Below are 27,616 nucleotides of genomic sequence, written 5' to 3'. Positions count from 1 at the left end.
CTCTCTGGCAAATAAATAAAATCTTAAAAAAAAAAAAAAAAGATTTTTTTATTAGAGAGCATGGGGAGGGGGTCAAGGAGAGGGAGAGAGAAACTTAGACTCTACGTTGATCACGGAGCCCATCATAGGGCTCAGTCTCACAACTCTGAGATCATGACCTGAGCTGAAACCAAGAGTTGGACACTTAACCGACTGCACCACCCAGGCGTCCCCATCATGGACATTCTTAAGTGAAACCAGCTTACCTCTTTTTTTTTTTTTTTTTTAAGATTTTATTTATTTATTTGAGAGAGAGAGCATGAGCAGGGGGAGGGGCAGAGGGAGAAGCAGACTCCCCACTGAGCTTGAACGCAGGACCCCGGGATCATGACATGAGCCAAAGGCAGACACTTAACTGACTGAGGTACACAGGCGTCCCCCAGCTTTCCTCTTTTAATTGCCAGAGCATGGCCAGAGAAGAATATAAAGGTTTCTAAGGACAGTTTGGTGCCACCAGCATTTTTATTCACCATTACTTTTGCACTGCCAGTGTAAATGTTAACATAGGAAAATAAGTTTTCTATATATGTTTCAGTATTACTGTGTTTTAGTATTATTATGAAAATAGTTTTGGGGCGCCTGGGTGGCACAGTTGCCTCACACATAGGCACTGCCCTTGGCTCAGGTCATGATCCTGGAGTCCCGGGATCGAGTCCCACATCGGGCTCCCTGCTCAGCAGGGAGTCTGCTTCTCCCTCTGACCCTCCTCCCTCTCGTGCTCTGTCTCTCATTCTCTCTCTCACAAATAAATAAATAAAATCTTAAAAAAAAAAAAATAGTTTTGATCTCACAGATCTCCTGAAGAGAGTCTTGGGGGCCCCCAAGGGTCCTTGGACCAAAGAACTGCTGTCCTACAGAAATACATGTATACAGAGATATTCACTGAAGCAATCTTTTTTCATAGCAAAGTATTAGAAACAATATAATTGTCTGGCTGACAAGCTTTCTTCTAATTGCTTTTGGAGAGAATTCAGCTCTAAATACCTGCCAGGGCATCCATTGATGTGAATTGTCTTCTTAACTGTGTAGGTAGAATACAGAGGAGTTATGTACCATCTTTGCGGGGGGATTGAAAAAATAGGCAAGGGCGCCTGGGTGGCTCAGTTGGTTAAGCGACTGCCTTTGGCTCAGGTTATGATCCTGGAGTCCTTGGATCCAGTCCCGCATCGGGCTCCCTGCTCGGCAGGGAGTCTGCTTCTCCCTCTGACCCTCCCCCCTCTCATGTGCTCTTTCTCATTCTCTCTCTCACAAATAAATAAATAAAATCTTCAAAAAAAAAGAAAAAATAGGCAAATAATCATCTTTGCTCCGTGGTTCAGGTGAGGAGCCCTGATTGATTCCTATTAAGGAATGGTTCAATTAAGGCATGTTACTCTGCAGCAATTCAAGAGAATGTGACAAGTCTTTGGTGAAATGAAAGAAACCTTCACATTAAGTGAAAAGTGGAGAATAATAAAATCTTTATAGTATGATCCTGTTTTGTCTTTAAAAGCATCCCAAAGCAGAACTATAGTGAGTGATTACGTATGTGAATTCAGAGAGGCTTAGAAGGTTTAAAATCAAAACTATCAGTGGCTACCTCTGCCAAGGCACATGGGATTCGGAGAATCTGGGGTAAGAGATGGTTAATTTCTACTTTATATTCTATGTATTTCTGCATTTGAAACTTTTTTTTTTTAACAATGAAACCATTGGAGATCTATGTAACTGAAATTGTGATAACTGCTATAAAGGCATACGAGAAGGAGAACCCCTTTGAGGGGACTCATAGGAATCCGCATCTGGAGGAGCTCTGATCCTGCAGGGCTTCTCTGCTTTGTAGGAATCTGAGGCGGATCCGGAAATGTCAGCGTGGTCGAGAACAGCAGGAAAAGGAAGGGAAGGAAGGAAACAGCAAGAAGACCATGGAGAATGTGGATAGCCTGGATAAACTGGAGTGTAGATTCAAGTTGAATTCCTACAAGATGGTGTATGTGATCAAGTCAGAGGACTACATGTATCGGAGAACTGCCTTGCTCCGGGCTCATCAGGTAAGAACCGGTCACTGGAATTTCTCCATACCTCTCCCTCCCCTGCCAGGCCCAGGCCTACTGCAGAGGTTCCTGACTGTTTCTCTCCCTTTATGAGAACCACCTCTTGGATTTGAGAATTGTTGAGTAAACAGGTGTATTCTTTTAAAGACGTCAGAACAAAGGTCCACAGACTGTGTGCCTTAAACAACAGAAATTTATTGTCCTACAATTCTGGAGGCTAAAAGTCAAAAATTGAATTGTGGCAGAGTTGGTTTGAACCAGGGCTGTGAGGGAGAATCTTTTCCATGCCTCTCCTCGCACCTGGTGTTTTGCTGGCTGTCTTTGGCCTTCCTTGGCATGCAGGTCTCCGCCTTCATCTTCTTCACGTTGCGTTTTCCCTGTGTGCCTGTGTCCAGTGTCCCCCTTTTAAAGGGGGCCGGTCATACCGGACTCTAGGTCCACCGTGCTACAGTCTGACTGCATCTTAACTGATTACATCTGCCACAACTTTATTTCTAAGTTAGGTCACATTCTGAGGTACTGGGGGGAGGACTTCAGCACAGTGATTTCCAGGGGACACAGTTCAATCCACAAAAGCCAGTGACACCTCAGCGAAGCTACTCCTGGCTTTTGCATTTCAAGTGGTATTGCTTATGAATTCTCTTTGTTCTCACATGCTGTCTCAACTGTGAAAGCTTCCTGGGGCAATTTTATAGCAGGATTGTACCAGGCCTTGGGGACAACCAGGAAGGAGAGAAACTAGGTGAAGTGATTGTGGGGAGCTGGCATTCAGGCTCTGTTTGTGTGGTGGGGGAGATCTTCCTTAGGAGGTGACGCTTGAGGTTGGAACAGTGACCATGATCCATCCTGGTGAGGAGTTGAGGGTTGGTGCTTTCTAGATGAAGGAAACCAGCAAATGCAATGCCGGAAGGGAGGAAAGGACTCGGCATGTTTGAGAAACTAGAAGCATCAGTGTGGCTTGAGCCAGAGGGAGAGTGGCGTACTTGAAGGGTGGGCAGAGACATCATCACTAGTCTCATAGACCGTGGTTTGGATTTTGTTTGCAGTACATGGGGACATTGTTGACAGGATGGCTTGGACTTCTGTCCATCCCAGTGGGGACGATTTGGGGCATGAAGTTGGAAAGGCAGAGAATGCTCAAAAGATGCTCTTGTCCAAGTGAGATGTGACTGTGGCCCAGGCTACCAGGGTGGCGGTGAAATTGTAAGAATTAGATCAAAGGTACAATTTGGAGATAACAATTGTCAGGATGTGGAAATGATCGGATGTGAGTAGGTAAGAGAAAGTAGAACATCAAGGATGATGCCTGGTCTTTTTGTTTTGTTTTTGTTGGCTTCTGCTTGAATAAATGGGCAGTTTAGGGGTATAATCTGTTGATAGGAAGGGGGTGGGGGCACATCAAGCCTGTGTTTTGAACTGGTGTAGTTTGAAAGGACTAGAGATCATTCAAATAGGAGATGATGGGTGGGTGGTTTAATAGACTTCTCTCATGATGATGTGTGTTGTATGTCTGATGCACATTATTTGAGGAGCTGGGTAACACCTAATTCATCTTTGCATCTCCTGCTCTGCCTCACACATAGGCACTGATAAACATTTACTGGATGGGTAGGTGGGAGCATAAACCTCCCCTGAAGGTCAGCCATGTCCCACGCCCTGCTATGCAGGGTCGGGTAATACCCTGAAGGGAAGGTGGGTTTTAAGCCCTTTGCCTTGCTCTGTCTTACTAGGAGTGGATTTCCATGCTGACAGAATGACCTAATAGCTGCAACTCATTGTGTCTCATTCGGGTACATTAGAAGCAGCTGGGCTGCTAGTTTAAAAATGCAGATTGATGAAAACGAGGAAATCTGTATTTTTATCAGTTTCCCTAGTTGATACTAATGAATGCTAAAAATGAGAACTACTAGGCTCGTTCTGCTCAGACCCCATGTTGGCATTTCTTAAGGGGCTTTACGGGTTCCAACTCTACACGCTCTGTGTTCTTAGTCTCTTTCAATTTTCTTCTTTAAACAGAGACTCCTAACTAACCAGTAGTATCAAAGGCTTGACCCCACATCTTTTCCTCTGCTACTTTAGGAGAAAATTAGGCTTTGTATTTGAAGAGGTGTTTTTTGGCTTGTTTTGTTTTGTTCATGGTTGGTTTTTTTTTTTTCTTGTTCTGTTTTGCAGTCCCATGAACGTGTAAGCAAGCGGCTACATCAGAGGTTCCAGGCCTGGGTAGATAAATGGACCAAGGAGCATGTGCCCCGTGAAATGGCAGCAGAGACCAGCAAGTGGCTCATGGGTGAGGGGCTGGAGGGCCTGGTGCCCTGTACCACCACCTGTGACACAGAGACCCTGCACTTTGTGAGCATTAACAAGTACCGTGTCAAATATGGCACAGTGTTCAAAGCCCCGTAACTGCAAAGCGAGAGCAGATAACTTGAGGGGGGTGTGTGTGGGGAGCGCGTGCACTCACGCACACTGAAGAAACAAGGAAGATGCCTTTCAAGCCTCACTGGGCCTCTCTGGGACATGGCCACCTGATCAGTGTGTGGCTGGTGCAACCTGGCACCAAGTGGGCTACATATAGGGAACGTGGATACCTTACAAAGCCGGAGCTGGAACTTTTCCTAAGGGGTCTGGGGTATTAGCCTGCCCCAGAGGGGAAGGAAATCCATGCAAGCACAGAGACATGCAGCTTGCTTGCACACACCAGCAGAGCCAAGACTGGAGTTTCCTGGGGCCTGACCTTCGATGAAGGAGCCAGATGCTGTTCACACCTTGACTGGATGGGCGTGCACTGACAGACTGGGGAAGGACTCACCGCTCAGATGGATTGTAACTCTGATGGTCACTGCTCCTCTCCTCTCCCCCCAAAAGGAAAAAAAAACTGGATTTGATTTTTTTTTTTTTTTTTTTTTTTCCCCTCCTGGTCACTCGAGCACATCTAGATCACCCATTAGATTTTATCTGGGACCTGCAGTTTGGCTTTGGGATTGATCATCTTGTGGGTTTTTCCTGATGAATCCCTCGCTGCCCACCCTTTACACTCTCCTCTGGTTCTCAGCCTCAGCAAGTTCAAATCCGTCGTCCTTTTTAGCTCCCGTGGAACTGTTTTGTACCTGCTTCTTTACTAGTCTACCCTAGTGCCATCCACCAGCTTTATTCTCTGACACACACACACACACACGCACACAATTTTAACTTGGTTTTTCTTTTTCTTTTTTTTTGTAAATAATGTACATACTGTCGATTTTTTATTAAAAGAAATATGCTTTGATGTGCTAGCATAACTGCTCTAGCTTCTTGTGTACCATAGTTCTATGTGGCTTCAGATTTAGTACCTATGAACAGATGTCCAAGACATTTATTACACTTTTTACCAAAGGGAGTTACCGTTGTAGTACTTTTGTGTAAAACTTGTCTTCCCCCTTGCCCCAACTTTTTTCTTTTTCTCCTTTTTTTCTTTCTCTTTTTCTTCCTTCCTTCTGTCTTTCCTTCTTTCTTCCTTTCTTTCTCTCTCTTTTTTTGTAAATAAATAAAGCTTGGTTCTTACTTAAGGAATGAACTCTCAACCCAAGTCCCTTGCCCTCACCAGAGAACTATTGGGGAGCAGGGATTTGGGCCACAGTTCCTTACCCTCGGCACAAACAAGAATTTGCTTTAAATAGTTAGCAGTTCATTGCACTTGTCCAAATCAAAATACTCCAAATTTTTAAAAAAGAATACTTGATTCTTTTAGTACATGTTTTTCCCCTTATTTCAACTGTTTGGAAATATTTTCTCTTTGGGTAGTTGTCTGGCTCTTTGGTTTGCATTTCTCTGTGTTGTTTTTCTTATCCTTAATTGGAAATGGGGGTGAACAACTTAAGTACCAAACCAGTATTTGAAAGAAATGTGTACAAGGTGTGTAGTATAAATGGGGTTGGGAGAGAGAAGATTTGCTACATTATTAGCAACTGCAAATGGAATATATATTTTTTTAATTACGTAAATTTAGACCGGCAGACTAGACATTTAAACTGAGTGATTAGGAGTTTTGTATGTCTTCACCCTGGAGTTTCTGAACAAAGACCAACAACCCCTCCCAGTACTCTGGTAGATTTATTCTCCATCAACCATTGCCCTAGTCTCCGTTGTAAAGTAACCAACAGTGTTTGTGTGGTTTTGTTCGCTTAAAAACCCCCAACACTGCCACCAAAGACTACAAATTTGGGGGCTTCTGAACTTTAAAAACACATGGTATAGACTTCTCCAATTTTAGACCTTTTTGTTGCAGGGGGAAAGGAGACTCTGAGCCCCAAAGTATAGGGGGTGGTAAAAGGGCCTTGTGGGAGGAGATTGTAGGGTGAAGGTAGGGCAGTGCCTGACTTGGAGGTACAGTGATACATATTGATTGAGGGGAAAGATCTTCGGGTTTTCCCAGTAATAGCTCACCTATCCCCCTCTGCTCACTCAAGAAAGGTCATGTTGATTTGGAATTATGGGAGAAATTGATGGGGTCTGGCCAGGGGCAGCCGCAGCTGTTGGCTGTCCTTGCACGGTTCCGTCCAGACCTACCTGCCTGCAGGTCAGGATCTGGTTTCAGGGCCAAGTTCAGGAGAAAATGCAACCCATCAGGGCAACCAAAAGAAGAGGGAGCTTCACCTACTGCCAGGGTTTTCACAAGCACCATCTTGATGCCTCTTGCCATCTGAAAACTGAACTCCCAACTCTAAACTCAACCTGTGTTACAGCAGCGAGTTATCTTTAGTTTAAATCACGTTTGGTATTCTGTACTTAGTCACCTTTCCCTGTGATTTGCACTTGAAATGTGAACTTGGTCAGTATTTCCATTAAAATACCAGGGCTAATGTGTATATACTTTTCTTAGTAATGATTTTATAGACAAGCACTGCTTAGCAATCCTAGAAGGGGGAAGAAGAAACTGCCAATGGACAGGGTAAGGATGAAATTGGAGGTGTTTTCTGGCATTGTGGCTTTTCTGAACTCTCCAGTCCTGTGTGGTGAAATGTTATTCAAGTGGGATCTTGAATGCTATGACTGTGATTGCCATCACATCAAAATATTCTCAGGGTTTCTGGTGATGACAGCTATATACACAAAATATGTAGGAGGAAGCTCCGGTTATTGGGGTGCAAAGCCCTCCCTATTTAACACATGTCTGCCGATCAGCTTCAAAGCACAAGTCCTGGCTCCTAGCTCTTCCCACGTTAAGCAGGTTTTCGAGATAGCTAGCACCAGAGGTCTGGCTGGACCTGGAGAACTAGCCGGTTCCCGCACGTGGCTTCTGAGCCCTGGTGACCTGCGTCTGCAACAGCTGGGGCTCCCGCCCGTCCTGCCTAAAGTCCCCGGTCTCTGTCAGGACTTTCGGAGAATCTAAGCGTCAAACTTGCCGTTCTACTTAGGGATTTGCCCGGTGGCCCGCCGGTTCGGAAGAGCTAGAGGAGAGCCTCGGAAGCCGCATTCTTGGCTCTCAGCTGCCCGCTCAAAGTTCAGCGCGGCGGGGCTTCCGAGAGCCGCCAGTGTTCCAAGAAAAGCCGCCCGGGGCTGAAAGGCGCCCTTCGGACGCCGGAACCTTTGGTTCCCGGCCGTGGGCCGCGCCGGCAGCGGCAGGGGCCTTCCGGGGAGAAGAGCGGGCGCGCGGCGATGGCGGCGGCGCCGGCCCTGAAGCACTGGCGCACTACGCTGGAGCGGGTGGAGAAATTCGTGTCGCCGCTCTACTTTACGGACTGTAACCTCCGCGGCAGGTGGGGGCCCCCTCGCCCAGGGCGCCGGCCCGCCGCGTCCGCGAGCCCCAGCCTTCCCTTCCGGGGGGGAAACCCAAGCCGCGGCGACCCGGGCCGAGGGACGAAGTGCCCGCCGCGGACAGGGCACAGGGCAGGGGCCCGGGAGGAGGGGTGGGGAGAGGCTGTGCTGGGGGGCAGCCTTCTCGGCGGTGGATCGAGGGAACGCGCATCCCCATTGCCGACTGGCCCGCGGGCGGAACGGGGGCGGCCTCGAGCGCGCGCCTACCGGCTTCTTCCGCCCAGGCTCTTCGGGGACAGCTGCCCGGTGGCCGCGCTCTCCAGCTTCCAGACGCCCGAGAGGCTTCCCTACCAGGAGGCGGTGCAGCAGGAGTTCCGCCCCGCGCAGATCGGCGACAGCTTCGGCCCCACGTGGGTAACGCCCGGAGGGAAGGCGGGGCCCGCGGGCAGCCCTCTCCCTCGCTCACTGGCTCGAAGGGCCACACCTCCACGGTCGCCCACGGTCCTAGACAGCCACTCGGGACAGAGCAGCACCCTCTGCTGGAAGCAGCTCCCTGGTCCCTCAGTTTTCATGGAAGAGTTTTCATCCCCCCGCCCCTGCCTTCTCCCAGCACCTAGACACCCCTCAGGAAGACACTCTAGGACGGATCACAGACCCCTGACTTGTCTGCCTTTTCCCCTCACCTTGCTGCACACCTTGTTGCTCCTTTCTTGTGGAACCAAGATGAATACCTTGTGATGCTGTAGATGCGTGGAGAAAGTCTCAAGTCCCCACTGACCCTTAATCCAAGGAAGTCTGGCAAAAGGAAAAGGGCTTCGACCCCTAGGCCCATCCCATTGGCTGTCTTGCAGGTGGTGGACCTGCTGGTTTCGGGTAGAGCTGACCATCCCGGAGGCATGGGTGGGTCAGGAAGTTCACCTTCGCTGGGAAAGTGATGGAGAAGGCCTGGTGTGGCGAGATGGAGAACCGGTCCAGGTGAGTAGCTCTAGGGATAGGTTTGGCCCCCTTTCAACCCAGGTCTGTGAAGAAGGCACAGCTTAGTGGCCCTGCCTGCAGGGTATCAGAATTTCAGGACTGGGGAAGTTGCCAGTTGGGCCCTCCTGTGATAGGTCCCTATCATATTGGAAAGTTGGATGGCTTATGGGTCTTAACATAATCATAGTGCTAAACCAACCCTGCCACTGACTGGCCACTTTCCCATTCTGTCCTGAAAATAGTTGCTAACCGAGTACAATAATAATAGATGCAGCATATCCATTTATTAACCCTCTACTAGGTGCCAGGTGCCAGACTAGTGGCTTTGCAGACTTTTTAGTTGGTTTTTGTTGTTGTTGTTGTTTTGTTTTTTAGAGGGGGGAGGGGTAGAGGGAGAGAGAACCTTAAGCAGGCTCCACACCCAGCACAGAGCCCAACGCAGGGCTCGATCTCACAACCCTGAGATCATGACCTGAGCTGAAATCAAGAGTCAGACGCTTAACTGACTGAACCACCCAGGCGCCCCTATTTTTAGTTTTTAATAAACCAGTCTTTATTATATATAGCATATACTTATGGGGGGAAACTTTCAAACAGTTCTGGATGGTATAAAGTAAAAATTCAAGTCCTCTTCCCCTGAAGTAATGGATCTCCCTATCACAGCATCCCCAGTTCCCCAGATATAACAATTAAGTGTCTTGTTTATGAATCCACCAATATTAGGTTTAATCTTTATAATCATATGTGGTGGGTCTTTAGGCCCATTTACAGATAAAGAAACTAAAATATACAGAGGTCAGTTCATTTGCTCAGCTTCCATTCCAGTTAGACTAACTTCCCTCTCAGGGTAGGACTGTTGTTCTTTTGGTATGGAAAGATGGTAAACCCCTCCTTCCCCCTCTCTCCTGTTATTGGCTCAGCAGATGTCTCCTGAGTGCCCTCTCTGGGCCAGGCCCTATGGTAAGCACTTGGGATATAGCAAGGAATGAGGCAACCCTGCATCTGACTTCATAGAGTTCCCCTTCAGATACTTACTCAGTGGTACAGGGGCCACCAGAAGCCAAACCCATGCTTCGTGGTACCTGCCGAGACCCTTCCCATAAGATCAGGGGCTTTTGTGAAAGCTGGCAAACAGGTGCCATTTGGGATCATGGCACTCGGGCTGCTGTGGGGGTTGGGCACGGGCTACCAGGGGTCCCTGATTTGCCAATCTTGGCCTTGAGTAGGAGAGAGGAGCCAGGCTGGGGACTAGGCGGAGAGACCTGGCCTCTCTCGGCTTATATATTTCACCTGAACTGTCCAAAAGCCTCAGGCCCTATCTCTTTCATTCCACTCCCCACCAGGGTTTGACCACAGAGGGGGAGAAAACCAGCTACATCCTGACTGACAGGCTGGAGGAAGGAGACCCCCGGAGGTGAGGGAGTCCCCGTGCCCTGGTTGACCATGCTGGGGGGCAGGGGCCCCAGTGGGTAAGGAGGAACTGAGGCCCAGAGTGACCCAAAACGCCCACCTCCAACACAGGCATCCTCAAATCTCACAGTTTGTTTTTAAAGAGTAGGGTGGTTGTTGTTTTTTCCCTGACTAGAAAGATACTGTCTGCCTTCTTGTGGTAAATACAAGAAAGCACAAAGAAGTAAATGACTCCCATTAACCCACCACCTAGAGGTGAGCATTAACATTTCAGCACTCACCGTAGTTCTTACCAGTTAAGGTTGTATTTCTTTGATAATTTGCATCCTGATTTTTTCGTCCCATATTATAACATGGGCATTTTATGACACCATTCAGAACTCAGACATAGTATTACTGTATTTCTAATATTTATTGAACACTGTAGCTGGTGCTTCCAGATACTAGCGCTGTGGTAGTGAGTAATGTGGTCCTTGACAGCAAGGGGGACTCACAGAACTTACATAATTACAAAACCAATGAGGACTCTGAAAGCAGACACCAGGAGCCCAGTATGGGCGGCTGTCCCTGACTTAGGAGAGGGCTGGCAGGAGGGTCAGGGAAGGCTTCTCCCAGGAAGTCCCGTTTGCTCTCCGAAGACTGAGGAGAACAACAACACAGGCTACTGTGCGGCTCCAGAGAATGGCCCGCCCCGTGCTGGCTGCTGGATCTTTGCGCTCTCGAAAGACTGGACCTGGGGGATCCAAACGTGTTTTTTGTATGTGAAGAGGGTTCTGAGACCAAGGCAGTGCTTCGTAAAGACAGTTGTGGAAATGGAAATAAAAGGCTGGGCAGCAGCATAATTCACACAGTTCCCAACTTGGCTACTTATTGCCCCTGCCCAAGGCAGAACGCTCATCAGCAGAACAGGACCCTCTTGCACACACCCTGACATACTGTGGGATCTTCTGGGGTGTGGACCCTGCAGGCGAACTGGGACGGGTCAGTGGATGCCTCCTTGGTCCTCCCTCCCCAAGCCCTCCCTGCCAATCTCTTGGCCTGAGGCTGCCTCCCCACATTTGTAGCCTGACCATCTATGTGGAAGTAGCCTGCAATGGGCTCCTGGGGGCCGGGAAGGGAACCATGATCGCAGCCCCTGACCCAGAGAAGATGTTCCAAGTGAGCCGGGCTGAGCTGGCTGTGTTCTGCCGGGATGTCCACAGACTCCTGGTGGATCTGGAGCTGCTGCTGGGCATAGCCAAGGTAATCGACACCCCTTCCCCACCCGCTCACTCTAGAGCCCTTCCCAGCACCACCCCCCACCCACCCCCACCCCCCGTCCCCAGGGGAGGGGTTGTATCTTGGGTTGGAGAGTTGGGAGTCTGGGAATCCAGAAGAGGGAGAGTATTTCTGCCTGCTTGAGTATTGAAAGGACTTCCCTCTGTAAAGGGGAGGAGGAAGACAGTACTAAGCAGGGGGAACCAGAAGGAGCAAAGGGTCGGAGGTAGGGAAGAGCTCTGCTGAGGACCATTGAGATGTCAGCTGGGGCCGAGTTCTGGAGACTCCCCTTGCTCCAGATGGAGATTAAGGGGCAGAACCCTGCTGCAGGGCCTTGGGGAAGACAACCAGCGCAGCTTCCAGGCCCTGTACACAGCCAACCAGATGGTGAACGTGTGTGACCCTGCCCAGCCCGAGACCTTCCCAGTGGCCCAGGCCCTGGCCTCCAGGTTCTTTGGCCAACGTGGAGGAGAAAGTCAACATACCATCCATGCCATGGGGCACTGCCACATTGATACAGGTAGGGCGGCGGCTGGCCGGGTTGGCTGAGCAAGCAGGAGTGCCCTTGAAGCCCTGGCTATTGCCCTGGAAGCACTGCGTTGTCCCCAGCAAGCTCTTGCCCCTCCGGGACCTCAGTTTTCCCCATTTATAAAATGGGCTTCACTAGGTGTGGCTTCATTTATTCTTTCAACAAAATCTGAGGTCCCACGTGGCCCTTGCTAGATACTGGGAGGTAGGACTATAGAGACTGATGGCTGTAAAATAGGTAGACAGGGTTGGGGCCATGATGGAGGCACTTAACCCTAATGGGTCAGGAGGACTCAGAGAGGCTTCATGGAGGAGGTGACCTTTGAACCGAGTGAGAATGAGTAAGAGTTTGACAGGGGTGTCCCAGTCCTCAGAGAGGAGTAATGTAGAAGTAATGGAGATGGGGCTCATGTGCAGGGGCAGGTTTCCTGGGCATGGGGGTGGGAGGGTCATGAGTTCAGCTTTGAACTTGATGAGTTTGCAGCATCTGTGAGGCTTATGGGAAATCTGCATTTTTTTTTTTTAAGATTTCTTATTTTATTTGAGAGAGAGAGAGCACGAGCGGGAGAAGGGGCAGAGGGAGAGGGAGAAGCAGACTCCCCACTGAGCAGGGAGCCCCACAAGGGCTCGATCCCAGGACCCTGGGATCCTGACCCAAGTTAAAGGCAGGCACTTCACCGACTGAGCCACCCAGGCGCCCCGGGAAATCTGCATTTTTAACAAGCTCCCCAAGGTACTGATTCTGATGCAGCTAACATCTCTGAACCACAGAACAAGGCATTCTGTGCTGTGCCATGGTTTGCAGTGGAGTGTGGGAGTTCTGGGCTGGTGAGGAAGGAACCAGGGCCTAGCGGCCAGGAGGGGCTGTAGGGCCTCACACAGGATGGCCGGCCCAGGCAGATCCATCTCGAGATGCCATGCCTCCCTTCTGCAGTATCCACCCATGTGATAGCTCCTGCCACCTTTTATAGGATCCTTTCAGGGGTGGGGGGCCTCTCAGGGGTGGGGGGGGCCTCAGTCTCAGAGTGAGGCTATTCAGGGGCATGGGGCCTCCATTTCCCGACTTGTAAAACTGACAGCCTCCTTTCCCCAGCCCCTACTCCCACCTTGCAAGAGTGTCTTGAAGTGAAAGCTCAGGAGGGACGCCAAAGGGCCTTGCAGGGAAAGGGGCCTGGGAGGAGGACAGCCCTCTGGAGGCCCGGGCTGGGCGGGCAGGGCGCTGGGAGGGGCAGAGGTGAGGCTGGAGATCTGTGGGGAGCTGGGGACCTTGCTGTTCTCCCTCCACCTCCGACCCCCTCCCGTCCAGCCTGGCTTTGGCCCTTCAAGGAGACTGTGCGAAAATGTGCCCGGAGCTGGGCGTCAGCCGTGCAGCTCATGGAGCAGAACCCGGACTTCATCTTTGCCTGCTCCCAGGTCAGAGGGACAGCCATTGTGGGGCAGTCCGAGGCTGAGGTCCTGGGGGCTTCTCACGCCTGAGGAGGAGGGCTCTTCCCCACCCTCAGCCGCCCACTGGCCCCACATGCTCAGGCCTGGGTGCGGTCCTTGTCACTCCTGCCCCAGCATGGGCCCCATCTGCCCCACAGGCACAGCAGCTCGAGTGGGTAAAGAGCCACTACCCTGGCCTACATGCCCGGCTCCAGGAGTTCGCCTGCCGAGGGCAGTTTGTGCCTGTGGGGGGCACCTGGGTGGAGATGGTAAGTGCCATCTGCAACCCCTCAGCCTCAGGCCACGCTGTTCTGGCCTCCCCTCCTTGGCTTTGCCGGTAGGTGACTTTCTGCAGGCCCTTCATTCCCCTTCTGTGGGGGGTGGGGGGGCCTGGAATGCCAAGGCCCGGGACCCCCAAGGGGAGGAGGGGCTCAAGCACGGTGGCAGGGTGCCCGACCCCCGCCCTGGGAAACCTCCCCTCCAGCAGGTAGAGCCCTGGGCCCGAAGCGAAGAGATGGAGAGCCCTGGGCACTGGCTGCGAGCCTCTGTCAGGGCCCTGGCTCCTCCTGCGTGGGCTGGGGGTGGCCCGAGCTCCTGCCTGGTCCCCATCGGCGCTGATGCCGCCTGCCTCCGTCTTCACGCACTGGCAGGACGGGAACCTTCCCAGCGGAGAGGCCATGGTGAGGCAGTTCCTGCAGGGCCAGAGCTTCTTCCTGCAGGAGTTTGGGAAAATGTGCTCCGAGGTAGGCTGCAAGCTGCTGGGGGCAGGTGGGCTGGAGCTTGACCTTGAGCCAGGAGAGGCTGAGAGGCTGGGGCTGCTTCACCAAGAGCCCCAGCTCCTGCGTCCCAGAGCCCCTTTTCCCCCGCAGTTCTGGCTCCCAGACACGTTTGGCTACTCAGCACAGCTCCCCCAGATCATGCGCAGCTGCGGCATCAGGCACTTCCTGACCCAAAAACTGAGCTGGAACTTGGTGAACTCCTTCCCGGTGAGCAGACCTCAGGGGGCCAGGGTCCCCGCCTGGCCCATTCATCTCCTGCCCAGCTTACTAAGGGGTCCTGGACCGGCCACCCAACCCCCACCCAGAGAGGCTGTGCCCCCCCTCGCCCACCAGGGTTACACAACAGGCCTCAGCCCTGACTGGTGCCTCTCCTGTCTCCCTACCCATAGCACCACACTTTTTTCTGGGAGGGGCTGGATGGCTCCCGTGTGCTGGCCCACTTCCCACCTGGCGACTCATATGGGATGCAGGGCAGTGTGGAGGAGGTGAGGGGGCACCGGTGGCTGAGGTGGGGCGGGGGGAGAGCACGCTGGAGAGGGCTTGGTGTCCTGTCCTAGGCTGACCCGGGTTGCCCTGCCCCGCCTGTCCAGGTGCTGAAGACCGTGGTCAAAAACCGGGATAAGGGGCGGAGCAACCACAGTGCCTTCCTCTTCGGCTTTGGGGACGGGGGCGGGGGCCCCACCCAGACCATGGTGGACCGCCTGAAGCGGCTGCACGATACGGACGGGCTGCCCAGGTCCGCCCTGGCCCTCCAGCAGCCCTCGGACCTCACTGTGCCCTGGCCTGCAGCCCTGCTCTCCGCTCAAACATTCGGTCCAGCTCCCCCGCGGGACCTTGCCCCACTCCAGTCCGGCACCATTGGCTCTTCCCAGCTTCCACCCTGGGGGCGGGGCAGGGGGGAAAGCTGCCCGTGGGAAGGGGCTTAAATCTACTGGAGACAGAACTCTCCCAGTGTGTCCGGAACTGGCTTTGCATGGACAGGGAGCATTCTGGAGGGGGGGCGGGGTGCTCCTTTCTGTCGGGGCTGGATCTCTCGTCCACTCTGGCATGGAGGAAGGGTGGGCCACACGGTACCCCCAAGGCTGGGCGACCCAGGCTGTGGTCTCCCTCAGGGTGCAGCTGTCTTCTCCGGGGCGACTCTTCTCCGCACTGGAGAGTGGCTCAGAGCAGCTGTGCACGTGGGTTGGGGAGCTCTTCCTGGAGCTACACAACGGCACCTACACCACGCATGCCCAGGTCAGGAGCTGCTCCCTGAGCCCAGCAGGGAGCGTGTGCCCTGGCTCTGCAGGGGCCAGAGTTCAGTCCAGACCTGGGGGGGAGAGGCTTGTGTTCCGGGGCGGCACCAGGAGGAGAGAAGTACCAGAGCCGGGCGGCCTGGGGGCCTGGAGGAGGCAGGGCTGAGTGTCCCTGAAGAAGGCGGGCCACGGGCTGATGGGGGAGCAGGTCAGCCACCAGAGGCTTTATCTGGGAGGCCCTGGGGAGCCTCAGGGGTTCTGAGCATGGGAGGGCTTTGGAAGGTGGCCTGGGACTGATCCCACCAACCCCCCAACCCTGCTCAGATCAAGAAGGGGAACCGGGAGTGTGAGCGGATCCTGCACGACGTGGAGCTGCTCAGCAGCCTGGCCGTGGCCCGCAGCGCCCAGTTCCTGTACCCGGCAGCCCAGCTGCAGCACCTCTGGAGGTCAGGCTGGCTTCTGCCCGCACCCCCCCACCCCGAACCCGCCCCGAGCTCACCTTGGACAGCTTCCCCATCCCCACCCTTGGCTCCCGCAGGCTCCTGCTCCTGAACCAGTTCCATGACGTGGTGACCGGAAGCTGCATCCAGCTGGTGGCAGAGGAGGCCATGTGCCACTTCGAAGGTGAGGTTGATGACCTGTGTGCCGCTGTCGCCGACGCCTGGGGCGGAGCCCAGAGTGTGTCCTGTGGGATACTCGGGGCCCAGCCCAAACCCACCGCCCACCCATGAGCAGCCGGTCTCCCCGCAGATATCCGTTTGCACGGCAACACGCTGCTCAGTGCCGCAGCTGCAGCCCTGTGCGCCGGGGAGCCGGGGCCCGAGGGCCTCCTCATCGTCAACACACTGCCTTGGAAGCGCACTGAAGTGTTGGCCCTGCCCAGGCCTGGTGGGGCCCATAGCCTAGGTAGGAGCTGGGGGGAAAGGCTGCTGCTGCAGTAGGAGGGACCGAGGCCAGACCCGGGGTGGGGACACTGCCTCGGGGCTCACTGCCCTGGGACGCCCCAGGCTGGAGGGGAGGAGGAGGAGGATCCACCCACCCCTCAAGCAAGGCTCTTGGAGGGTCAGGGAGGCTGCACTGATGCCCAGGCTTCATCCCCAGCCCTGGTGACAGTACCCAGCATGGGCTATGCTCCTGCTGCTGCCCCCACCTCACTGCAGCCCCTGCAGACCCAGCAACCTGTGTTCGTGGTGCAGGAGGTGAGTGTGGGCACGTGCTGCTGGGTGGGGCCCCTCCTGGGCCATCCCTGACAACGTGGGGATTCTGAGCTCCCCAGCTGGAGCAAGTGGTGAGGTGGGGCTGGGCTGGGGGTGCTGTTGGTGGTGGGAAGTCCCCACAGACTCAGCTTCAAGGACCCCTCCCGTCAAGACCGACGGTTCTGTGACTCTGGACAACGGCATCATCCGGGTGAGGCTGGACCCAACCGGCTGCCTGACGTCCCTGGTGCTGGTTGCCTCTGGCAGGTGCCAACTCCTCATTGCCCTCTTCCAGTACCTGGCAGGTGGATCCCAGACCCCCTTCCCTCTGTCCCCTGGCCCCAGTACTGCCCATGGCAGCCCACCTGTGGCTCTGGACCCACACAGGGCAGGGCAGGCTGGGCTAGGAAGGAGTCCCCTTGTCCCCTGGGCCTACTCTCCCTGCCCCCACCCCAACTCAGGGTCATAAAGTTCTAAAGCACCAATCTCTGCATCCTTCCAGGGAGGCCATTGCTGAGGGCACCGTGGGGAACCAGTTTGTGCTGTTCGATGATGTCCCTCTGTACTGGGACGCATGGGACGTCATGGACTACCATTTAGAGACACGGTTTGGTGTGGGCAGGACCGGGGTGGTGGTGGGCCCCCTCCATCAGCTTGCCCTGGCTCAGCTCCACCACCCGATCCCACAGGAAGCCAGTGCTGGGCCAGGCAGGGACCTTGGCAGTGGGCACTGAGGGTGGCCTGCGGGGCAGCGCCTGGTTCCTGCTGCAGATCAGTCCCAACAGTCGGCTCAGCCAGGAGGTCGTGCTGGACGTTGGCTGCCCCTATGTCCGCTTCCACACCGAGGTAGCAGAAAGCAGGGTGGTGGGCATCTATCCCCGGGTGTGGCTGGGGAGGAGGGAGCGGCCCAGGCCTGTGTGTGTCTGTCCTTCCACCTCAGGTGCACTGGCATGAGGCCCACAAGTTCCTGAAGGTGGAGTTCCCCGCCCGCGTGCGGAGCCCCCAGGCCACCTATGAGGTCCAGTTCGGGCATCTGCAGCGGCCCACACACCACAACACCTCTTGGGACTGGGCTCGATTTGAGGTCTGACATGGGGTGGGGTGGGGTTTGGATCCTGCCTGGCTGGGAAGAGACTGGTGTGGGGTGGGGTCAGGAGGAGGATGCTGATCAGTATTTGCTGGCTCCTGTGTGCTAGGCCTTGTGCTAAATGCTGTCTTTGGTTTTTGACACTCATGCCCATTTGGTGGGGGTGAATTCTATTATCCCCATTTCACAGATGAGGAACTGAGGCCTAGACGGGTTGGATGGTGTGCCCAGCGCCTCCTGTGGTGAGAGCTGGAGCTCCATCTGCAGTCCCAGAGCTGGCCCTCACTGTGGCGACGGGAGCTCGGGAGCCCAGGGAGGGGGCGGGGCCACCAAGCGGCTCTGGGATCTGCCCCCCAGGTGTGGGCCCACCGCTGGATGGACCTGTCAGAGCACGGCTTTGGGCTGGCTCTGCTCAACGACTGCAAGTACGGCGCGTCGGTCCGAGGCAACGTCCTCAGCCTCTCGCTGTGAGTGGAGGGCCCGCCAGGCCCCGGGGGAGGGGGGGCTGGCATGGGGGCGCAGGTACTCCGGGGCCGGAGCCTCCGCAGTTCCAGCCCGGCCCATTCCCCACCCTCCCCACCCCAGCTTGCGGGCACCAAAGGCCCCCGACGCCACTGCCGACATGGGACGCCACGAGTTCACCTACGCGCTGATGCCGCACAAAGGTGGGTGCTGCGGCCCGGACCGCCTCTCTGCCCTGCTCTGAGCCTCAGTTTCTCCCAGCGGCCCGTGGGCAAAACGCCAGCACGCCCACGGCACCCCCCCCCCTCCCCCGCATTTCCAGGCTCCTTCCAGGACGCTGGCGTTATCCGCGCTGCCTACAGCCTCAACTTCCCCCTGTTGGCACTGCCTGCCCCGGGCCCGGCGCCCGCCGCCTCCTGGAGCGCCTTCTCCGTGTCCTCGCCCGCGGTCGTGCTGGAGACTGTCAAGCAGGCACGGGGCGGGGCGGCAGGGGCGGGGCGGCAGGGGCGGGGTCCCATCTGGGTCCGCCCCAGCCCCGCCCACCCCCACCCCCACCCCGCTTCTCTCCGCAGGCGGAGACTAGCCCGCAGGGCCGCACGCTGGTCCTCAGGCTGTACGAGGCCCACGGCAGCCACGTCGACTGCTGGCTGCACACGTCGCTGCCGGTTCAGGAGGCCGTCCTGTGAGTGGGGGCGCGGGGTAGGGGTGGGCGTCCTGCCCTCGCGGGGCCCTCATGACCCCCACTCCTGTTCTCCAGCTGTGACCTCCTGGAGCAGCGCGACCCTGCCGGCCACCTGCCCCTTCGGGACTCCCGCCTGAAGCTCACTTTTTCTCCCTTCCAAGTGCGGTCCTTGTTGCTGCTGCTGCAGCCCCCTCCAAACTGAGCCCCTGACGGTGGGGTTTTACGTGTGGAAGGCTTTGGGGGCTCCTCACTTCTGCCTCCCCAGCCTGAAGCAAGGATCAGTCATCTCTTGAACAATAAACCCTTGACTCAGGAACCCTGCTAGCAGTAGTCCCTGCTCACTCCCCTGGGGGCCTGTCCTCAGGGAGGAAGGCTTTTCCCCAGGCGTTTGGGGGCAGGGGCAAGATCCGAACTTACCGGTGTGTGCAGGGTCTGGGTTGCAGCACCTCCCCGCCACCCCCCCCCCGCCCCCGCCCCAGAGACCGGGAGGGGAGGAAGCCAAGAGGGTGGATTCCGGCTGGCTGCCCACTAGGAGAGGAGCACTGGCCGGCGGCAGTGCTGGGAATTCTGGACTGGAGGAGCTGTGGGCCGCCCCCACCCCCCCTCCCCCCCTCCCCCGCTGCCCGGGCGGGGGTCTCTACACCACCTCTGAGAGGCTGTACTTGCAGAGGCAGGCCATCCTCTGAGAGCCAGGGCCTGGAGGACTGGGATGGGGCTCAGTCAGCCTTGCCCAGGTGGCTCTCCAGTCTCCAAGGTCAGGCAGCAGGTTTTCCCAGGTTGGCCTTCCCAGACCTTCTGCAGCCAGCCCAAGAAGTGCCAAGAAATTCAAGTGTATTAGTTTATTAAAAATGACAGCATTTTTCATGTGGGCTTAAAAAGGGGGAAGGTGGGGTACAATTAAAAACATCAGAGGTGTGCAGGGAACAGCCACAGGGCCAGGGGCACCTGGCCCCCAGCAGCTCCAGCCTGCTTCTGGTGAGCCGCCCAGGCCCCGATGGGCTCAGCAGAGAAAGCCGGTGGACGCGAGCAAGGACGCCCTCAGGCTAGGAGGCTGCCGTCCCCTCATTCTCCAAGGATGGGGTGTCAGCTTTGATCCTTCGGGGTCTGCGGTGGCCTGGGAGGAGGGCAGGTGAGGCGGCAGCTCAGACCCCAGGCTGAGGGCTGCCCCAGCGGCCTGCCCAACCCCTCCGTCCACAGTCCTCCCGCCTGCGCTGCCATCCCTTCCCCCTGCAGAGCCTTCTCTCCCCAGAGCAGCATGCTGAGCAAGGCGCACCTGAGCTTCTCAGGAACTCGGGGGGCCTCTGGGTCCTGCTGGAGGCTGGTGCCCTCAGGCTGCTCTACTCTACTTTGCTCAGGAGGACCTCTGTGTGCCCCACGTGTCCTGGGAGGGGCCGTGCTTGGCAGGAGAGGGTCCTGAGGAGATACAGGTCCCCAAGGGGCTCCGTGAGCAGTTCAGAGGTTGGTGAGGACCCACCGTTGCCCCCCATTGTCGAGGGAGGGCACCTGGGAGGTGCGGCTGGCTGGCGGGGCAGGGGAGAATGCAGGGAGGAGCCATACCTCCGTTCTGTGCTCAGGCCCCTGCTGTGCTCCCTTGGATTTCTTCTTGCGGGACTTGCCTCCTGCAGGACACTGACACTGGGGCGGGAGAGTCCTATGCCCTCAGCCCCCTTTCTGCAGACTCCTGCTCTGGGGTGACTCCCAGGGTTGGAGTGGGGACTGGGATGGAGAAGGGTGATGTAACTCTTGCAAGCAACTAGTCCTTCCTGCTCTCCCAGCTTATTACATTAAGAGTAGCTTACCTTTGGGTGCCAGGGGTCCAGGATCCCCCTAAAATAGAATGAGGAGAATTCAGGAATCAACCTGGCTGGGGCAGGGGGAGCCTTCCTTGGAGAGGCAGAGCTCACAGCTATCCTTCCAAATCAGTGGAGCTACTCCCCTAAGAAGCCCCTCTGACTGCCCCGTCCTCCGCAGGTGGGAGCCCACATCAAGGAGGCCACCCGCCTTGGGCCACTCTACTGGCTGGGACCCTGGGGCTGAGGAGAGGAGGGGTAAAGCATGGGGAACAGTGTGACCCCTGGGGGCAACGGCAGGCCCTGGACATCTGCTCCTGGGAGACCCCAGCTCCTGCCCTGCTGTGACCCCAGGTCTGTCCACCCCACTAGCTTCCTCGGGATCTCCATTTGCCTATGTGAGATTAGGGCCCAAACCTGGAACCAGATGGTCCGGCCACGCCGGTCCCGCAGGGAGCTCATGCCGGGCATGCCGTAACACTGAAGCCATGCTCGAAAGGCGGCAAAGTCGTCCTCCCCGCTCTCCGGCCCGTAACCTTTGCCCCCTGTGGGACAGAGGAACCAGGCCGAAGTCAGGGCGGACTCAGGCCGGGAGTAGGGGGAGCCTGGTCGGCCTGGCCCAGACCTCAGCTACTAGCTGGCGGACTGAGTCAGGGGGCCGAGGCTCTCCATCCTCCAGCTGTGTGCCCTCAGGCTGGTGGCTTCCCCACTCTGGGCCATGGCTTTCCCACCCTGGGGTGGGGTGAATAATCCTTGTCCGGCCTGCCTTCTGGGCTGCTCAGAGGACATACATACCTAACAAGTGAGGAGGCATGTTGCTTGTAGCAACAACTAGATCTACAGACATCCATACCCAGGTAGGGCAGGAACTCCCCTGGGGTTACACAGTTTACTGAAGCAGAAATAGAGCCATCTTTGGCTCCCAGGCCTCACCCAGCTGGACCACTTCCTTGGGCACGGAGTGACACAGTTCCAGCAGGTCTGGGTTCTGCAGCTTAGCCCTGATCTTCTGGCTCAGAGTCAGCTCCGGGCTCTGGAGAAGGGGCAGAGGCAAGAACTGGCTGTCAGCATGAGGCAGGGCCACTCAGAAGGCAGCTGAGCAATGGGGAGCAGAACCCCAGGAGCTTGGCAGGACTCAGAGACCATCCATCTGCCCCTGACCCCTGACACTGCAGAGAAAGGGAAATGGGCCCAAAGCTGGAGACCTAACCCAGCCTATACACTTGCTGGCCTGCTCTGATGGGTCTGTCTGCTTTCCTCCCCGCACCCTCACCGGCCTGCGCTGCTGCAGCGCCTCCAGAACCTCGCGGGCCTTCTCGAAGGGGGGTATCCTCAGCCTGCAGTGGGGTGGAGAGAGGGAGCCATGCTAAGCAGTGGAGAATGTGGGTGCACCCAGCCCTCCCTAGTCCTCATGGCCATCCTGCTGACCGGTACAGGATCTCTGCCCGAAGATAGTTGCCAATGCCATTGAAGAACCTCTGGTCCAAGAGGGCCTCGCAGATGGGCTGGTCAAAGACCTTGTCCGCTAGGTTTCGTAACACATTCTCCCTGGAGGAACACAGCCAGCCCAGGCACATGAGACCCCATCTCTGCCCCCATCCCTGAGGCCTTGCCACAGGATAGAGAGGGGCTAAGGGTACCTGGGTGCAAGGGGAAGGAACATGGGAGTCCCAGTTACCGCTTTCCCAGCCTCAGTGCTATTTTGGCAGCGGGAACCTCCATTTTCCTTTTTTAAAGATTTTGTTTATTCATTTGAGAGAGAGGCAGAGAGGCAGAGGAAGAAGCAGACTCCCTGCTGAGCTGGCGCCCTCCATTTTCCTATTTATTGGAAATAATTTCCTATTTATTGGAAACACCAGTATGAGATTTGAATTCATTATGAAAAGTGAAAAAAAAACAATCAAAAGCAATGTGTTTGGGGCGCCTGCGTGGCTCGGTTAAGCGTCTTCCTTCGGCTCGGGTCATGATCGTGGGGTCCTGGGATCCAGCCCCGCGTGGTCGGGCTCCCTGCTCAGCGGGGAGCCTGCTTCTCCCTCTCCCGCTGCACCTCCCACTGCTTGTGCTCACTCTCTCTCAAATAAATAAGGTCTTTTTTTAAATAAAGATTTGATTTATTTGACAGAAAGAGACACAGCGAGAGAGGGGACACAAGCAGGGCGAGTGGGAGAGGGAGATGCAGGCTTCCTGCTGAGCAGGGCTCGATCCCAGGATCCTGCGGGGCACCTGGGTGGCTCAGTCATTAAGCATCTGCCTTTGGCTCAGGTCATGGTCCCGGGGTCCTGGGATCGAGCCCCGCATCGGGCTCCCTGCTCGGCAGGAAGCCTGCATCTCCCTCTCCCACTCCCCCTGCTTGTGTCCCCTCTCTCGCTGTGTCTCTGTCAAATAAATCAAATCTTAACAACAACAACAAAAAAGAAACGTGTTCCAGGAAACACATGAGTCTGTAGATGTTGTGTGTCTATCACCAAAGAGCCTCAGGTTCAAGGGTCTTGGGTGGAGAACAAGGTGACCCCAGGAGCTCAGGTGCGCCTGCAGTCTGGAGCTCCCGGTCTTCAAGGAAGCTGGTGCTGGCTCTGTGTAGCAGGTGTGTGGTGACAAGTCCTGGCTAGCGAGTGTCCCAGCAGCCCCCACCCCACCTCCAGGGGTCCCCGATCCCTCCTCACCCCCACAAAGAGGAAATGCACCTTGTTTCTTTGTGGGAAAGGTTCCTGGCGAGACTGACTCAGTAACGGGCACGAGGAGCATATGAAGTAGGCGCCAGAAGACAGAGTTTGGGGTAAAGGGAAGTGTGGAGCATTAGCCTAGGTGGTCAGAGCACTAAGGGGAGCAGACCCCTGCAAGCTCCCCAGCTGTGAGACCAAGAAAACAGCCGAAATTCGCAGGTGAGAGAAACTTGAGAGCCAGGTGGCAGAGTGAACTTGTGCCATGACTTCCCAGGAAAGTTGGATGGGAGGACTCCAGGACGGTGACAGACGCTTCCCTGGGGTGCACTCAGGGTCGAGCCTGGGAAGGCCAGGAGTCAAGTGCTCAAGACGCCCTGACCCACCCAGGACAACCAAGTCTCAGGCCCAACGGAAAGCACGCCAGCCCCAAGGAAGGGAGGACTGGCTAAGTCCACTGCAGGCCTTGAGTCTGTGATTCTGTCCCTTACAGTGCTTTTCCTCTAGGGCTTTGCAAAGACTGGCTCCTTTTCATCGGGCAGGCCTTGGCTCAAATGTCACCTAGAGTGGTCTTTTCCTAATCCTCCCCCCACCCCACTCCCGCCCAAGAGTCATTCTCCACTTCTTGGATTTTTCTTCAGGCATGTGTCTATTTAACTTCATCCTCTTTGTTCCTTGTTCCCCCTGCCTTATCTGAACTGTAGCTCTGTGGGAGAGGGACCACATCCATCTTGCTCACTGCGGTACCCCCGACACCTGGCGGAGGGCTTGGCACGAAATAGAAACCCATTCATGTTTCACCTTTAGAGGAAGGGAAGTGGCTGGCAGCGTGCCATCCTCTGTGACACGCATCACATCCCAGGTGGGGTGGTGACCCCTCTGGCAGAGACCATGGGACGGTCACAGACCAGTGGGCAGGCAGAATGTGGGAGACCGCAAGCCCGATTCAGAAACCATGTCATGAGGCAGTCCCCCGGCAGTTCCTTCCTGCTCAGCCGCCTTTCTTACCAGGTTGTTAAAGCCCCTTCACCTTTCTTCTTAGCCTCCGAGAAGCAGAGTGGGATGCTGAGCCCCAGCTCTGACACGAACTGGCCATGTGTCCTCAGGGCAGGCCTGCCCATCCTCCTCTTGCCCCCCCCAACATCAGTTGCGGGGTTCCACATCCATTAGCTCAGAGAGCTGTCCCCGGGAAAGGACACCGTCCTGGTCGACACAAAGGGACTGAGGACCAGAGGGGACTAGATTTGTCCCTCACTGGCCAGCGAGGCACTCACAGAGCCAGGCCCAGAGCCCAAGACTCTGTTCCTCACGCCTGGTGCTGGGCCTACCTGAACTGCTCATACTCCAGCAAGACACAAGGCCCACGGCCGGGCTGCCACTCGCCCCCGAGGTCCCAGTGGCCAAAGCGGCGGATGTCCACGAAGCAGAGGGCAAGTGGGGGGCCGGGGGGAGCTGTGTAAAAGCGCAGGTGGGCGTGGGCTGGCAGCGCATCCCGGGGCGCCAGCTGGAAGGAGCCAGACATGCCGAATCGGAAGACCAGGGCCAGTGGCCCCCGTGGGGGCTCGGCCCCAGGCAGGGGGCTCAGGGTCAGGCGCAGCTCCTTGCCACGGGCCGAGGATGAGATGCAGTACGCACTGCTCTCAAAGGGCACCTCAGGGTTGCGGCTGACGGGTGACTTCTCCACACACCCGCCAAACACCAACCCCCTGCACGCCTCGTTCACGAAGCGGCTGGCCAGATGCAGCTCGGGGCCCTCAGGCATTCTGTGCGCAGGTGGCCGGGCCCTGTGGGGGGAGGATGACAGCAGGTGGGGCTAAGTGGCACCTTGTGAGGTAGAAATTATCCCCCCATTTTATCAAGGAGAACCCTGAGGGCCACAGGGGGCCACTACCAGCTGGGATCGGCGGACAAGTCAACTGGCCCAGTCACAGGTCCTGGTCCCCACCTGAAAGTGCTGAGAAAGCCCAGGCACTATGGAGCTCAGGCTGGGGAAGCGAGACTCTGCCTTATTTAACACCTTCCATGGGGCTTTCATGAGCCCCCACTGCTTTTAGAATCAAGTCCAGATCCTTCCTGGGCCCACACAGTCCTCTCATTCCTCCCACACTCCCCCTCACTCACTGGCTCCAAGCACCGTCCTCCCAGCCCCACGTCTTTGCCCCTGCTGTCCCTTCAGTCTGGGACACTTGAGAGGGGCCCTCCCCGACCACCCTCTCGAGGCAGCATCCCCCCGCCAACGAGTCTTCTTTTCATGGCACCCCCAGAATCGGAAATGATCTTGTTTGTTGTCTGCCTCTACCTCCACTCCCAGCCCAGAGTACAAGCTCTGCTTGCTCACGACTCCGCTTCGTGGGACCCGGCCTGCACCTGCTCCACAACAACGGAGGGAGGGAACCCGATCCCGCCAGGGGGACGAGAACTGGGAGAACGCTGCAGGAGACTCCGCCCGCGGCGGGGACCGGCCTGCCACGACGCACTGCTCGGGACCAGAGCGAGGACGAGGAGGAGCGAAGGCAGGTGCGCTGGAACCAGGTGCCCACGGCTCTGAGGGAGGAGGACAGGGGTCACAGGAAGGGCTCCGGAGCTCCGGGTCAAGGTCCGGGGGGGGGGGGGCAGGAAACGCCCACATCAGCGTCGGGGCCGAGGGAAGCGAACTCCATCCCGCCCGCCGCCCCCCACGCCTGGCTGCGGGAGGGGAGTTTCCACCCTCCTTTTTCCGGGACCTGCCCAGATCGAGGCCAGGTTTTGTGTGGGGCAGAGAGGGGCATTTAGCCAGGGAGGGCAGACTGCCTTACCCCTGTCCCCCTCCTCAGCGCCGTCCGGGGTCTGGCACCCGAAAGGCTTCGTTTTTCGGGAAAAGGTGAACGTCCAGATTCCTAACTTCCGCAGGGCGGGCACCCTAGTGCTCACCTCCCCTTCACCACCCCGCCCCGCTGCCCGTCCTCGGCTAACCCCAGCTCCCCAAGGTCCCCGAACCCCATCCCCTCCTCAGCTCTGCAGCACCGCCGCCCCCGGGTAACCTGCTCCCCGCGCGGCTCCCCGCCAGCCTGCAGCCACTGAGGGCTTAACGCGGGGGGGGGGGGGGGGGGGGGAGTCGGGCCGCGCCCAAGAGCACGCTGGGAGCTGAGGTCGCCGCTCCGGCGCCTGCTGGGAAGTGTAGTTTCTCGGGCAGGTGGCAGAGGCTGGCCGGGATGGGCTGGGGGGCCCGAGTGTGGGAAAGGCTTTGGGGCTGTCACCTGGCCGGGAGGTGGCGGAGGAACCTGGCTTCCCGCTGCTCCGCGCCGGCGGGCATCGGGTCAGGTCTGAGGTCCCGGATTGCAGCTGTCTCCGTGGCTGGGGGCAAGTCACCCGGCTAGTCCCGACAGGGTCGGCCCTCCCAGCAGGAAACAGCAAGCAGCAAGGTCCCGAGGCCGAGGCGCCTGCAGCTGTGCGCAGGGCGCGCAGGTGCTTGATAAACGCAGGCCCTGGGGACCCGATGGTGGCCCCTAAGAATCCAGGCACAGTCAGACGTAACACATAAACAGAAGCACCATCACCACCTGCCGGGTGGCAAGTGCAGCCAAGCAACAAAAAACGGGCGGAGAAGCAGAACCCACTTCAGATGGTCAGGTCTGGTCTAAAGAGGCCTCTGTAAGGAGCTTGCATTCCATCTTAAGTGTGGTCGGCACAGGTGCCTGGTCCATAGCCGGGATCTGCCCCTTCATATTCCTTCTGCTTCCTCCTCATTTGGGCGGAAGGATTCTGAAATGAACTATGCGAACTGCGACATTGCATCCCTAATACTTCAACATACATCTCTAAAAAGCAATATCCTACAAAGCCACATTTATCATACGTAATAAAATCAATACCATCTAATACCTAGTCCACATTCAAATTTCCCTAATTGTCCCCAAAATGTCTTTTATAGCTGGTCTGTTCAAAGCAGAGTCCAATCAAGGGTTATAGGTCTCTTTAATCATTTTTTATTTAGATGGAACCACCCTCTCCATCTCCCACTCACCCCACCCTTTTTTTTTTTTTTCTTGGTTTTCATGATACTGACCTTTCTGGAGTCCAAGCCAGTTGTTTTTTGAGCTGCCCCATCACATTCTGGATTTGTCTGAATGTTTCCTTAGATACATCTCTCTCTTTCCTGGGTGCTCTGTACTCCAAGTTGCATCACATTAGGAGACACCTAACATCTGGTTGTCCAACATCAGTGAGGCTGAAATTGATCATGGGTGAGGTTGTGACAGCCAGTCACTGCTTTGTAAAGATACCTTTCACACCTTGTGACCACTAAGTAATCGATGGAGTGATTTCTTTGTAGGTTGGTCTCTTTT

General features: G+C 56.2%; 3 protein-coding genes across 11 annotated transcripts in view; 2 read left to right on the top strand and 1 right to left on the bottom strand.

Moving 5' to 3' along the window:
* Positions 1-6,279, top strand: part of SIN3A (SIN3 transcription regulator family member A) — a 67,066-nt gene extending 60,787 nt beyond the window's left edge. The window contains exons 19-20 of one of the 2 annotated variants that reach the window (XM_034994557.1): positions 1,862-2,069; positions 4,245-6,279. In XM_034994557.1, the coding sequence (XP_034850448.1) occupies positions 1,862-2,069; positions 4,245-4,475 (439 nt within the window). In that variant the 3' untranslated portion in view covers positions 4,476-6,279. The remainder of the gene's footprint in view (positions 1-1,861; positions 2,070-4,244) is intronic. The other variant, XM_034994556.1, reaches the window with a different exon arrangement.
* A 1,337-nt stretch (positions 6,280-7,616) lies between these two features.
* Positions 7,617-19,157, top strand: MAN2C1 (mannosidase alpha class 2C member 1). Of its 3 annotated transcripts, none has more exons than XM_034994560.1 (26): positions 7,617-7,807; positions 8,090-8,215; positions 8,657-8,780; positions 10,124-10,194; positions 11,255-11,432; positions 11,778-11,967; positions 13,282-13,388; positions 13,559-13,669; positions 14,051-14,143; positions 14,270-14,386; positions 14,569-14,664; positions 14,770-14,915; positions 15,292-15,415; positions 15,739-15,860; positions 15,953-16,038; positions 16,165-16,320; positions 16,503-16,613; positions 16,745-16,877; positions 17,113-17,217; positions 17,300-17,456; positions 17,551-17,694; positions 18,055-18,164; positions 18,283-18,362; positions 18,482-18,630; positions 18,732-18,841; positions 18,917-19,157. In XM_034994560.1, the coding sequence occupies exons 1-26, from the start codon at positions 7,707-7,709 to the stop codon at positions 19,041-19,043; spliced, it is 3,174 nt and encodes a 1,057-aa protein (XP_034850451.1). In that variant the 5' UTR covers positions 7,617-7,706; the 3' UTR covers positions 19,044-19,157. The 3 variants fall into 3 exon arrangements, with proteins under 3 accessions (XP_034850451.1, XP_034850450.1, XP_034850449.1); XM_034994558.1 differs by having other exon boundaries at positions 7,620-7,807; positions 16,516-16,613; positions 16,783-16,877; XM_034994559.1 differs by lacking the exons at positions 18,283-18,362; positions 18,482-18,630; positions 18,732-18,841; positions 18,917-19,157 and adding an exon at positions 17,888-17,939 and having other exon boundaries at positions 7,618-7,807; positions 16,516-16,613; positions 16,783-16,877; positions 18,055-18,102.
* A 388-nt stretch (positions 19,158-19,545) lies between these two features.
* On the bottom strand, positions 19,546-25,677 carry NEIL1 (nei like DNA glycosylase 1). Of its 6 annotated transcripts, XM_034993919.1 has the most exons (10): positions 25,591-25,677; positions 24,620-25,075; positions 22,060-22,179; positions 21,905-21,968; positions 21,565-21,664; positions 21,049-21,176; positions 20,641-20,668; positions 20,399-20,460; positions 20,115-20,254; positions 19,546-19,955 (listed from the first exon to the last, which is right to left on the bottom strand). In XM_034993919.1, exons 2-10 carry the CDS (start codon positions 25,051-25,053, stop codon positions 19,925-19,927), a joined length of 1,107 nt encoding a protein of 368 aa, XP_034849810.1. In that variant the 5' UTR covers positions 25,054-25,075; positions 25,591-25,677; the 3' UTR covers positions 19,546-19,924. The 6 variants fall into 6 exon arrangements, 4 of the variants coding, with proteins under 4 accessions (XP_034849810.1, XP_034849809.1, XP_034849812.1 ...); XM_034993918.1 differs by having other exon boundaries at positions 24,620-25,636; XR_004677281.1 differs by lacking the exon at positions 20,399-20,460 and having other exon boundaries at positions 19,865-19,955.
* Positions 25,678-27,616: the final 1,939 nt, after the last annotated feature.

This window comes from Mirounga leonina, unplaced genomic scaffold (assembly GCF_011800145.1).
Source record: "Mirounga leonina isolate KUSES-001 unplaced genomic scaffold, KU_Mleo_1.0 Mir_91, whole genome shotgun sequence".
NCBI classification, from domain to species: Eukaryota; Metazoa; Chordata; class Mammalia; order Carnivora; family Phocidae; genus Mirounga; species Mirounga leonina.
Note: the sequence above shows the minus strand (reverse complement) of the source record. Positions and strands in the feature narration are given on the sequence as shown.

Coding starts and splice junctions, on each gene's coding strand:
- MAN2C1 (XM_034994560.1), top strand. CDS start 7,707: ATGGCGGCGGCGCCGGCCCTGAAGCACTGGCGCACTACGCTGGAGCGG. Junction 7,808..8,089: donor GACTGTAACCTCCGCGGCAG/GTGGGGGCCCCC, acceptor TCTTCCGCCCAG/GCTCTTCGGGGACAGCTGCC. Junction 10,195..11,254: donor GAGGAAGGAGACCCCCGGAG/GTGAGGGAGTCC, acceptor CCACATTTGTAG/CCTGACCATCTATGTGGAAG.
- NEIL1 (XM_034993919.1), bottom strand. CDS start 25,053: ATGCCTGAGGGCCCCGAGCTGCATCTGGCCAGCCGCTTCGTGAACGAG. Junction 21,969..22,059: donor CGGGCAGAGATCCTGTACCG/GTCAGCAGGATG, acceptor ACCCCACTGCAG/GCTGAGGATACCCCCCTTCG. Junction 20,669..21,048: donor GCCGGACCATCTGGTTCCAG/GTTTGGGCCCTA, acceptor ATTCTATTTTAG/GGGGATCCTGGACCCCTGGC.